This window comes from Schistocerca americana, chromosome 9 (genome assembly GCF_021461395.2).
Source record: "Schistocerca americana isolate TAMUIC-IGC-003095 chromosome 9, iqSchAmer2.1, whole genome shotgun sequence".
NCBI classification, from domain to species: Eukaryota; Metazoa; Arthropoda; class Insecta; order Orthoptera; family Acrididae; genus Schistocerca; species Schistocerca americana.
This window is the reverse complement of record NC_060127.1, coordinates 69,169,409-69,182,355: the sequence shown is the minus strand read 5'-3', so window position 1 is coordinate 69,182,355 and position 12,947 is coordinate 69,169,409. Positions and strand designations below refer to the sequence as shown.

The window sequence follows — 12,947 nt, the reverse complement described above, 5'->3', positions numbered from 1 at the left end:
ATAGTTGTATCACAACCAGGATAATGTAATTTCACATTATTTGCTACAAATAAGTACCACATAAAGGACTGTGTAAAAAAATGCTTCCATGAAACGTTATTACTTGTGTGTGTCAGATTCCTACCGTACATAATACCTGACTGGTACGACGCAAAAACCGTATGTGTGTTGTCAGAACTGAGCAATATGGCGAAAAGTATTGCCCCCCCCCCCCACCCTACCGTTCCTTCCCCGGCGGCAATCATCGCTCAACCTCTCCCCCTCCACCCAAACAAAGCAGGTTTAGTTAAAGAATGAACAAGATGTAGACGTACACCCAAATTTCTAAAAAAGTCAAATGTTACACGTGACAAAAAGTTTGAGAACCCTGTCCAAAAGTGTGTTCGAACTTTCGACTGGCAACCTGGTTACATCGTAGAATCCTTGCTTGCTGGCGGCTTGGCTTCAATTCCTCGCTAAAGAAAAGTTTTCAACACAGATGCATGCTGTATGAGCATTTCTGTGATGCACGAAATACATAAAACTGGAATAAAATCGATAGCGCTCGAGACATAGTGTCTGGATCACAGGTTCAACTGTTGTTTCAATCATTATTTCTTCTTTTTTCCATACAGTTCCAATACCTATGTCATTTAAATATAAAATTCATCAAATATATGCTAATTAACAACTATCTAAACACCATTTTTACGAAAAATGTACGTCTTGTGGTTTCTAGTTATTTATCGCACACAAAAATCCAGTTTTTACAGCAAATATAAATTCGTAATTAGTGATCTTTTATAAAATATTGTTAAAGAGGATAGTTTAAATTAAAAAACATTAAAAATTCCTTTTTTTCATCATTATGTATTTTATGCTTCACGATAACGCCCGTAGAACATACACTTTCTTTTTAATATCCTCAGCCAGGACTCGAACTTGGGCCGCCCACAAGGCAGGAGAGCATTCTTCCACAGAGCCACGCCGCCTGTCTAAAAAGCTGACACTTTACTCTATTAAAGACACTTAGAAAACTACTCGAGAATGTTTGAGAGTTGTATCGACACGCTTTGGGTGATTGATATTTGAGTTCTGAACTTCATTTGTCATATTGGCTTCTTGTAAATCAACATATCTGATTCTCATATTGTGTCCTTGTAACACAAGAGGCGTACGGTGTCTTGTGGACATGCTATATCTACTTTTCAATTGCAACCCAACGAACAAGCGGCCAAGGAAATCAAGGAAAACTTTGTTAAGGAAATTAATGTTCGAGTACCAGAAATGAAAACTTTGAGATTTGATGATGACATTCTAATTCTGTCAGAGACACGGAAGGACGTTCAGGAACAGCTGAACTGAATGTATAGTGGCTTGAAACGAGGGTACACGATGAACATCTACAAAAGTAAGACAAGGGTAATGCAATGCAGTAGAACTAAATCAGGCGATCCTGCGGCAATTTGCTGAGAAAATGAGACTGTGCAAGTATTAGATGTATTTTGCTATTTAGGCAGCAGAACAGCTGATGATGACCAAAATAGAGATATACAAAACACGGACTGTCAATACGTAGAAAACGAACTCTGAAAAAGTCGAATTTGTAAACATCGAATAGAGATGTGGATGGTAGGAAGTATTTGTTAAGTCATTGGTTAGCAGTGTAGTCACGTAGAGAAGTGAAATAGCTCCATAAGAACTTCAGATCAGAACAGAATAGAAGCTTTAGAAATTTGGTGCTACAGAAGAGTGCTGAGAATATGTAGATGAGTGATGAATAGGCACTGATCAGAATAGAGTAGGATACAAATATATGGCACAATGTAAATAACAGAGTGGACTGGTGGATAGAATACGTCCTGAGTCAAGGATTCGCCAGTGTTGGTGATGGATGGAAGTGTGAGAGGTAAAAATAATGCAGAGGGAGACGAAGAGATGAATACAGTAAGCAGATTCAGTAGGATGTAGGTCGCAGTAGTGATGCAGAAATTAAGACTCTTACACAGGACGCAGTAGCGCAGAGAGGTGCATCAAACCGGTCTTCAGACAACGACAATCGTGTGTTCCTGGGTGTTCAGGAGAGCAGCGCATAAAAACAAAACAACCAGCTCAACAGAACACCCAGAAGCACGCCAATAAGCAATCACCCCGAGTATACCTGAGAGACAACAACAACAACAACTGTTAAAGATACAGGGGGGGGGGGGGGGGGGGGGCTTTCGTTTCTGACCTACACTGAGGTACAAAAGTAGTGGGAGACCTCCTAGTACCACGTCGGACCTCCCCCCCCCCCCCCGCCCCCCTCCCCCCCCCCCCCCCCCCCCCCGTGTAGCGCGGGAACTGGACGTCGCATGGACTCACAAGCCGTTGGAAGTGTCATGCAGAAATGTGGAGCCATACTGCCTATACAGCCGTCGATAATTGCGAAAGTGTTGCCCGTGCCGGATTTATTGAACGAACTGACCTCTCGATTATGTCCCATACATAAATGTTCGATGAGCTTCGTGTCGGGCTATCTGGTGGCCAAATCATTCGCTCGAATTTTCCCGAACGTTCCTCGAACCAGTCGTGAACAATCGCGGCCCTGTGACATGAGATCAATTTATGGGAACATAAAGTGCGTAATAGCTGCAAATGGTAGCCAAGTAGCCGAACATAACCATTTCCAGTTAATGATTGGTTCAGTTGGACCAGAGGATCCAGTCTATTCCATGTAAACACAGTCCACACCGTTATGGATACACCACCAGCTTACACACTGTCTTGTTGACTACTTGGGTTCAAATGGTTCAAATGGCTCTAAGCACTATGAGACTTGACATCTGAGGTCATCAGTCCACTAGACTTAGAACTACTTAAACCTAACTAACCTAAGGACATCACACACATCCATGCCCGAGGCAGGATTCGAACCTGCGACCGTAGCAGCCGCGTGGTTCCGGACTGATGCGCCTAGAACCGTTCGGCCACAGCGGCCGGCTGACAACTTGGGTCCATGGCTTCGTGAGGTCTGCTCCAGACTCGAGTCCTACGGTAACTTTTAACACCTGAAATCGGGACTCCTCCGACCCACTCGTCTATGGTCCCGTCGATATGGTGACGAGCCCAGGAAAGGCGCTGCAGGCGACTTCGTACTGTTAGTAAAGGCACTCTCGTCAGTTGTTGGCTGACATACCACATTAACGCCAGATTTCACTGCACCATCTCAACAGATACATTCGTCTTACGTCCCACATTAATTTCTGTGGTTATTTCACGTAGTGTTGCTTGTCTGTTTGCACTGACAACTCTGCGCAAACGCCATTACTCTCGCTCGTTAAGGAAAGATCCTCGACCACTGTGTTGTCCGTGGCGAGAGGCAATGCCTGAAATGTGGTATTCTCTATCTTGATACTGGGAATCTCGAAATATTGAATTTCCAACCACATCCGAAATGGAGTGCCCATGTGTCCAGCTTAACTACTATTCCGCGTTCAAACTCTATTAAAAATGGTTCAAATGTCTCTAAGCATGTTGCGCAGTGCATTTTAATTGTAATCTTTTATTATTATCAATTTCTCTTCATCTGTTCCAAATACGAATGGTCACCCAAAAGATACCGACCTCATTTTTTTAAACTTCTTTGTTCACATTTTAAGCATAAGCCTTCAATACCCTTCAAAGAACTCAAAAAATGGCTCTAATCACCATGGGACTTAACATCTTAGGTCATCAGTCCCCTAGACTTAGAACTACTTAAACCTAACTAACCTAAGGACATCACACACATCCCAGCCCCAGACAGGATTCGAACCTGCGATCGTAGCAGCAGCGCGGTTCCGGACTGAAGTGCCTAGAACCGCTCGGCCACAGCGGCCGGCAAACTCTATTAGTTACCATCGTGCGGTCATTACCACGTCGGAAACCTTTTGACATGAATCATCTGAGTACAGTTTTCAGCTATACGAATCGAATGCCATTTTATACCTTGTGTACGCAATACTCGTGTCATCTACACTCATGCTCATAAATTAAGGATAATTCCAGAATGTTGTGCCACACGACGTGGCACTACACAAAACTGGCGCTAATAATATAGGCACATAGGGAACACACAGGACACAGATCTGTAAGTCCACGGTATTGGTGATAAGTTCAGAAAAACGTCCCGAAAAACATGTGCTACAAAACGCCACTGTTTCCTGCGCATGTACCCCGACATCAGTATGAGATATGATCACCATGCACACGTACACAGGCCGCACAACGGGTTGGCATACTCTGGATCAGGTGGTCGAGCAGCTCCTGGGGTATAGCCTCCCATTCTTGCACCAGTGGCTGTTGGAGCTCCTGAAGTGACCTAGAGCATCCCAAACGTACTCGATAGGGTTTAGGTCTGGAGAACGGGCAGGCCACTCCATTCTTCTCATATCTTCTGTGTTAAGGTACTCCTCCACGATGGCAGCTCGGTGGAGCCGTGTGTTATCGTGCATCAGGAGGAAGGTGGGACCCACTGCACCCCTGGAAAGGAGGACATACTGGTGCAAAATGGCGTCCCGATACACCTGACCTGTTACACTTCCTCTTCAAAGACATGCAGGGGTGTACGTGCACCAATCATAATCCCACCCCACACCATCAAACCACGACCTCCCAACAGGTCCCTTTCAAGGACATTTAGGGGTTGGTATCTGGTTCCTGGTTCACGCCAGATGAAAACCCGGTGAGAATCACTGTCCAGACTAGACCTGGACTCGTCCATGAACATAACCTGGGACCACTGTTCCAATGACCATGTACTGTGTTCCTGACACCAGGCTTTACGGGCTCTCCTGTGACTAGGCGTCAGTGGAATGCACCTTGCAGGTCTCCGGGCGAATAAACCACGTATGTTCAGTCGTCTGTAGACTGTGTGTCTCGAGACAACTGTTCCAGTGGCTGCTGTAAGGCCCTGAGCAAGACTACCTGCAGTACTCCGTGGCCGTCTGCGGGTACCGATGATGAGATATCGGTCTTGTGTTGTACACTGTGGACGTCCCGTACTGTAGCGCCTGGACACGTTTCCTGTCTGCTGGAATCGTTGCCATAATATGGAGATCACACTTCGTGGCACATGGAGGGCCCGTGCTACGATCTGCTGTGTTTGACCAGCCTAGTATTCTACCCCTCATAACGTCATCAATATGTGTTCTTTGAGCCACTTTCAACACTCAGTCACCATTAGCACGTCTGAAAACGTCTGCACATTTACTCACTGCACCGACACACCGCTGCGTATGTGGACTACTGCGAGCGCCACCGCATGGTCATTCCCGAGGTGATTTAAACCCGCAAACCGCCCACCAGAGCGTTGTTTCACCGTGTATCAGCATTATCCTCAATTTATGCGCACGAGTGTAGACGTGGCGTGGACTCAACGAGTCGTTGGAAGCCTCGTGCAGAAATATAGAGCCATACTGCCATTACAGACGTCAATAATTGCGAAAGTATTGCCTGTGCAGGATGTTGTGCACAAAGTGACCTCTCGATTATATCCGATAAACGTTCAATGGGCTTCGTGTCGGGCTATCCGCTCAAATCGTCCAGAATATTCTTCAGATCATTCGTGAACATTTGTTGCCTGGTGACATGAGATCATTGTATGGGTACATGAGGTGCGTGAATGGCTCCAAATGGTCGCCAAGTAGCTGAACGTAACCATTTCCAGTCAGTGATTGTTCATTTGGACTTGATGACCCAGTATATTCCATGTAAACACAGCCCACATCGTTATGGAGGCACCACCAGCTTGCACACTATCTTGTTGACAAATTGGGTCAATGGCTTCGTGGGGTCTGCGCCAGACTCGAATCCTACCGTCAACTCTTACGAACTGAAATCGGCACTTACTGACCCACTCGTCTAGGGTCCAACCGATATGGCCACGATCCCAGAAAAGGCGCTGCAGGCAATGTCGTACTGTTAGTAAAGACACTTGCGTCGGTCGTCTGCTGCCATAGCCCATTAACGCCATCTTCCGCCACACTATCTTAGCGGATATGTTCGTCGTATGTCCGACTTTGATTTCTTCGGTTATTTCACACAGTGTTGCTTGTCTGTTTTTTGCCGGGCGGTGTGGCCGAGCGGCTCTAGGCGCTTCAGTCTGGAACCGCGCAACCGCTACGGTCGTAGTTTCGAATCCTGCCTTGGGCATGGATGTGTATGATGTCCTTAGGTTAGTTAGGTTTAAGTAGTTTTAAGTTCTAGGGGACTGATGACCTCAGATGTTAAGTTCCATAGTGCTCAGAGCCATTTCAATTTTGAGCTTGTCTGTACTGCCAACTGTACGCGAACGTCGCTGCACTAGCTCGTTAAGCATAGGCCCTCGACCACTGCGTTGCCCGTGGCGAGAAGCAATGCCTGAAATGTGGGATTCTTAGCACAGTCTTGATACTGGGAATCTGAGAATATTGAATTCCCAAACCATTTCCGAAATGGAGTGCTTCTCCGCGTTCAAACCCTATTAGTTACCGTCGTGGGGCCATAATCACGTCGGAAACATTTTGACATGAATCATCTGAGTATAGTTTACAACCACACAAATAGACTGCCGTTTTATACCTAGTTCACGCGATACTGGTGCCATCTATATGTGTGCACATCGCTATCGCATGATTTTTCTTACCTCAGTCTATTGTACAGTAACGTTCTTTTCAGCGAAACACCATAACGAAGGTTGAACTGGATAAGGATCAAGTTAAGGGGAATTCAGATGGTGTGAGTCTGAAGAATGGTCGCGGGGATCAGGAAATGTCCACGCCAGTGTCGGAGATGAACCTTTCCCTGTGTGTGTTTCAGGCGGAAGACATAGTACGGCAGGTGCGCGAGGCGCTGGAGGCCGAGCAGAACGCGTTTGAAGAACGCCTGCAGAAGCGGAAGGAAGAGGAAAGCTACCGGGAGTCCAGGTAAGGAGGGGGCGGCAGAATAGCGGCATCCACTGCTCTGCATATTTCTTTGTTCTTCTTCTAATTTTTTGTATCAATGGTCAGTTGACATTTTCATTGCTGTCCTTCATCTTTCTCCACGCTGCTCGATCCGGGAGGAACTTGACGTGATAGTTCAATGGATAGCACCACCATATGTCAAAGTAACATCTGTTCTGCAGGTCCTAAATTATAGTAGAAATGTAAAATGTACTGTGCAAAATATCATGAAGTTGATGCATAGAACCGAAGATCTATATCACTAACACTAGTCAGCTGTACAGTTTTGGAAAAAGTTTAATGCCCTTTCTGGAGACAGAATAACAACAACATGTATTCCTTCTCTTCCATCCTATCACACACTTGTTCATTTCGGGTTACACAGAACTGCGACACTGAAAACATGTGGACCAACACAGTAAAACTCAGTGCTGTCGTCGGTACAACATTCGTTTTAAAAGCATAAGGCTACAGCTGGAAACGGAGGTTGGCAGCTATTTCGGTGGTAATTTCATAGATTTGGAAAAGTTATTCATTGATTTCACCATAAAATAGACGAGAAAATTCAGTGACTTGCCTTACGTATGCTGCCTGTCACCATTTAGAAACCCCAGTATGGAGACATGTTAAGTTTGCACCATAAAAGTTCCGTGACATGACAGGAAATTCGCTCGGCCGTGGTCGGCTTGCATACGGGGTGCTAACCGCCGCCTCCTCTATGGATCTCTATGGATCAAAGCCGATGGTTCACGCAACTGTAGGCTATTTGCGAAAATTTCTCCTGTGATTTGCCACTATGTCTTTGTCTATGCTCTTGAGGTATGGTGTTCATATTACACTACTGGCCATTAAAATTGCTACACCAAGAAGAAATGCAGATGATATTCATTGCACAAATATATTATACTAGAACTGACATGTGATTTTCACACAATTTGGGTGCATAGATCCTGAGGAATCAGTACGCAGGACAACCACCTCTGGCAGTAATAACGGCCTTGATACGCCTGAGCATTGAGTCAGACACAGCTTGGATGGTGTGTACAGGTAAAAATGCCCATGCAGCTTCAACACGATACCACAGTTCATCAAGAGTAGTGACTGGCGTATTGTGACGAGCCAGTTGCTCGGCCACCATTGACCACACGTTTTCAATTGGTGAAAGATCTGCAGAATGTGCTGGCCAGGACAGCAATCGAACATTTTCTGTATCCAGAGTAGTATATATTGATAATGGTAAAAATACTGTGGAAACAGGTTGTATGTTAGGTGAATGGACAAATTACTTAGGAAATAATTGGATTACAGATTGGGCTTCAACAGTTCCAAAAAGTTACTATTATGAGATAAATGACGGAAAAACAGAAATGAAGGTGAAAGGATTCACATTAAATTACAAGAATATTCAAAAGTTGAATGGCGAATCTATGATAAGGCTAATAGAAAGTGAAGTAAAATAAAAGATACATTTAAAATACAATCAGATGACCAGAGATGTTCATACTAAAAAGTAACAGGTTAAGAAAGAATTTTCATTTCAGTCTGATAAAAGAGTTGTTCTAAAGAAATAATGATACAGTGCCTTATGAATATTAAAAATTAAATAATTTATCTACACCTTCTAATGTAAATAAAAAATTCGTACCACATTCCTTATATAAATAGAATAAATTAGTTAGTTGCATTTTGTTGTATTCTACTTCGTCCAACGCTTTGGTTATAGAGTGATAAACTTTTAAAAGTAACGAATAGGCTTTAATGTAATTTTGTAAATTTGTAGGTAAATTATTAACTGGCAAATTATAATTATTAAAATTTTGTTCTATATAAATAGACACTCTACTGAAGAAGCTCAATAATGCAAGCAATTTTAATCAGTTTAAAAAGATTAGTGACCTTGAGGTAAATGAGTGTTATTACATTACCGATTGTGAATGTTTAGAAACTAGATATGGTGATAAAACTTCTCTTGAGCTCGATAATAAATTAAAAAATTTTTTGTCAGAAAGGTTCAATAAAATAATAGATAACTGGGACTTCCAATTTTTAAAGATGGTGAAATTAAATTAAAATATAAATGAATTAAAAGAACTAAAAGTAATGATAACGAATTTCGTGATCTGGAGTTTTTTGTGTAGCTGCAGAATTTTAGTTGAAAATTTTTAAAAATAATCTTCCTTAAAAATAATCTTCCTTAATCGATCATGTTAAATTACAGAATATCTATATTACAAATGGAAGAAAGAGATTTTTCTTCAAAAAATGTGGAATCTAGATCCACCAAATAATTATTAAAAAGCTTATGATGCTTTCTTAGATTTTAAGAGAACTACACAAATGAACGGTGACGTTAATGTGAGTCCACTCATCTTTATTGAAAATTATCCTGTCTGTTATAAATATGTCTAGAAGAATGAATGTGTTATCTACTCAGAAAACTAGAATGAAGTTGTGTGCAAATTTTAATGATAAAATTCAGAAAAAAACGTTTATGTGTGTGGTAATGTATGGTAAAAAGAATTTAACATGTCATTCACAACATAGAATTTTAGTTGAAAATTTTTAAAAATTTGTATTTTTTATGATAGTGTTGGCTTGCATCCGTTTATAAAAAAAATTTAGTAAGTAAGTGACTTGTGTGTGCAGTCTAGCTGTTTATAAGAAAATAACTGTTTATAAGAAATAACTGTTATAAGAAAATAAAAAAACATCATTAAATTATCTGCAACTGCACTCAACATACCCACTTACTACTTTAATTGCAATGTTGTAGAATCCCATCTCCCAAAATTACTGCACCCACTAGCAATGGATCCTGGCCTCTAGATTATACAGCAGCATGAATATGTTGCCAAACTGACAAGTCCCGCAGGGCATGACATGCGGAACTTTCCACTGTGGGCAGACTTTGCTGACGCACTGTATTTTCAATGGTTCCATTCCAAAAAAATCTTTGTGCTGTGAAAATAGACTTTTTAGATTATGGCAGTCACACATAGTCTTAACAGTTTGTGACACAGAAAATTACCTTTTGCGAAGAGAATTGTGTACATTCGTACGGCAGGTGGAAACTGGCTATGGAGACAGTGGACGAGGAATGGCGTGCGGCGGCAGAGCGTCTCCGTGCGGAGGAGCAGCGGCTGCGCGGCAGGAGGGAGGCCGACCTGCAGGAGGCGGTGGCGGAGGCGCGCCAGATGCTGAGGGTGGAGCTGGACGAGGAGAGGCTGCAGGCGCTGGCGGGGGCGCGGCTGGCGCTGCGGCAGCACGCGGAGGCGGCGCTCCGGGAGCAGGCGGAGGACGTGCTGCGGGCCGCCGACCAGATGGTGTCCGCCGCCGTCGCCGCCGCGCTCAGCAAGCACAAGGCCAAGCTGGTGAGTCCGCTGGGGCCTCTAACAGCTGTAGCTATGCACAGGTGCTCAGGGGAAGCAGGTGCCATTCCAATGGCTGCTGTGCTCGGCAGGCTCGAGGCCAAGCTAGTGGATCCGCTACTCTCTGATGGGGTGTCCCACTCCTACTGATATGTGGAGGTACTCACTGAGCAGGGGTAGGACGTGCTCGAGGCTGCCACTGTTCCCACTGCTCTCAATGGCACATAGCCGATCTGGTACAACCACTACTCACTGATGGTGCGTTAGAGGTACAAATATGCGGAGGGATTGTCAGAGCACGTGCAGAAAATGCTCGATGTGGGTAATTGTATGGTGACTGTGGTGTGCGTACTGTAAGACCTTCGGTACACACACCATCACATTATTTGACTTGTCACTCTAACGAAGTAGGCCAGTGTCAGCAATATGTCTCGTGGTCTTATCGTGGCGTGTTTATCTTCTGCCGTTAGGTCAGACAATAGAAATGCCACTTGCACGCTTAGAGTAGCAGATTGACAGTGACCAACTGTAAACAGAACTTGATTAATTTTCACACACATTTATTAAAATAATAACAAGCATAAAAATTACTTAACTTGGTTCAGGATGCTATTTACAATTGACAATCTGAAGTTCCTTTGGTCTTGATACGTTAATCTTATTCTCACACATCTGTGATGTTTGACAAAGTGTCTATTCATTTATCTTCATGGCTTTGTGCAGGAATATGATAATCTTATTAGGCACAGACTGAAACTTGACTATAAACTAATGCAGACTCATGCAGACTAATGCAGACTGGTGCAGGCAAATGCAGACTAATGCATACTGACTAATCAGAGGTCTGTACACTTGTTATAATGCCTCGCGCGTTCAGGTATCACTGCCCGAGTGTGATCCGCGAGGAGAAAAGGTTCTACGTTAGCAGCAATCTCATTGGCTGTGTTACATATTAATAAGCAGATCGGAGGAAGCAGAATTTGGTCCGTCTCTAAGACAGCGCCATCTCGTAGTGCGGAGACGGACGAGCGCTGCGCCTGCGTTGTTGTGCTTAGCGGGGTGCACTCTATTGGAAAAGTTGTGTACGCGCTGACTATGTGGAACTATGTCCACAACAGTGACCCTCACAGTAGCTGCCACACTCAAGTGGCCTAAAGCCCAGGTGGTGAGTCCACTGGTCAGCCTGGGCATACAAATGCAGATGTGTAGAGGTACTCAGATAGCAGGCAGATCATGTGGCGGAGGTTGCCGACTCGACAGTGACCGTCACAGTCAGCTGTCTGCTGTGACCGAGCGGATCTAGGCCCTTCAGTCCGAAATTGCGCTGCTACTACAGTCGCAGGTTCAAATCCTGCCTCGGGCTTGGATGTGTGTGATGCCCTGAGGTTAGTTAGGGTTAAGTAGTTCTAAGACTAAGGGACTGATGCCCTCAGATGTTAAGTCCCATAGTGCTTAGAGCCATTTGAACCATTTCGTCACAGTCACCACAATGCTCAGCACATGTGAGACCGAGCTGGTGAGTCCACCGCTCACTGTTGGCGAGTCTCAGAGCTGCAGGTACGCATAGGTGCTCAGAAAGCAGGCGGAGAACAGACTGTGCAGTGGTTTTTGCAGTCGCCATCACGCTCAGCAGCTTGAGGCTGAGCTTGTGGTTCCACTACTTTATGCTGGAGGCTTATCTGGTGCAGGTTCATGGGGGTGCTCAGGGAGCAGGAAGATCACTCTAGGCCGTAAACCAAGTGGCCACCACTGTACTCAGCAGGCACAAGGCCGAGCTGGTGAGTCCACTGCACGCCGCTGGGGCCTCTCACAACTGTAGCTATGCAGAGGTGCTCAAAGGAAGCAGGAGCAGAACACGCTCAGCGCTGCTGTGCATATGACAGTCATTGCAATGGCTGCTGTGCTCGACAGGCTTGAGGCCAAGCTAGTGGATCCGCTACTCTCTGATGGGGAGTCCCACAGCAATTGGTACGTGGAGGTACTCACTGAGCACGGGTAGGACGTACTTGACGATGCAGACTGTATGGTGTCTGCCACTATTCCCACTGCTCTCAGTGGCATATAACCGATCTGGTACAATCACTTCTCACTGATGTTGACTTACAGCTATAAATATGCGGAGGCACTGTCAGAGTAGGTGGAGAATATGCTCGATGTGGGCAACTGTTGGTGACCACCACAGTAGCTGCCGTACTCAAGTGGCCCGAAGCTCAGATGGTGAGTCCACTGGTCTCAGCTTGGGCACACAAATGCAGATGTGTAGAGGTACTCAGGCATCAGGCAGAACACGTGCACGGGGCTGCCGACTCGACGGTGACCGTCACAGTCACTGCAACGCTGAGTAAATTTGAGACCGAGCTGGTGAGTCCACCGCTCACTGCCGGCGAGTCTCAGAGCAGCAGGTACGCATAGGTGCTCAGAAAGCAGGTAGAGAACAGACTGTACAGTGGCTTTTCCAGTCGCCATCACGCTCAGCAGCTTTAGGCTGAGCTTGTGGTTCCACTACTTTATGCTGGAGGCTTAACTGGTGCAGGTTCATGGGGGTGCTCAGTGAGCAGGAAGATCACACTAGGCCGTAAACCAAGAGGCCACCACTGTACTCAGCAGGCACAAGGCCGAGCTGTAGATTCCATTATTCTTTCCCGAGTCTAGCCAT

General features: G+C 44.9%; 2 protein-coding genes across 2 annotated transcripts in view; both read left to right on the top strand.

Moving 5' to 3' along the window:
• LOC124550655 (uncharacterized abhydrolase domain-containing protein DDB_G0269086-like) overlaps nucleotides 1-10,441 on the top strand; it is a 48,377-nt gene extending 37,936 nt beyond the window's left edge. The window contains exons 5-6 of the mRNA XM_047125379.1: nucleotides 6,799-6,905; nucleotides 9,988-10,441. Of these exons, the coding sequence (XP_046981335.1) occupies nucleotides 6,799-6,905; nucleotides 9,988-10,441 (561 nt within the window). The remainder of the gene's footprint in view (nucleotides 1-6,798; nucleotides 6,906-9,987) is intronic.
• Nucleotides 10,442-12,505: 2,064 nt separating this feature from the next.
• Nucleotides 12,506-12,947, top strand: part of LOC124550654 (golgin subfamily A member 6-like protein 22) — a 105,401-nt gene continuing 104,959 nt past the window's right edge. Inside the window, exon 1 of the mRNA XM_047125378.1 lies at nucleotides 12,506-12,652. Coding sequence (XP_046981334.1) covers nucleotides 12,506-12,652 — 147 coding nt within the window. The remainder of the gene's footprint in view (nucleotides 12,653-12,947) is intronic.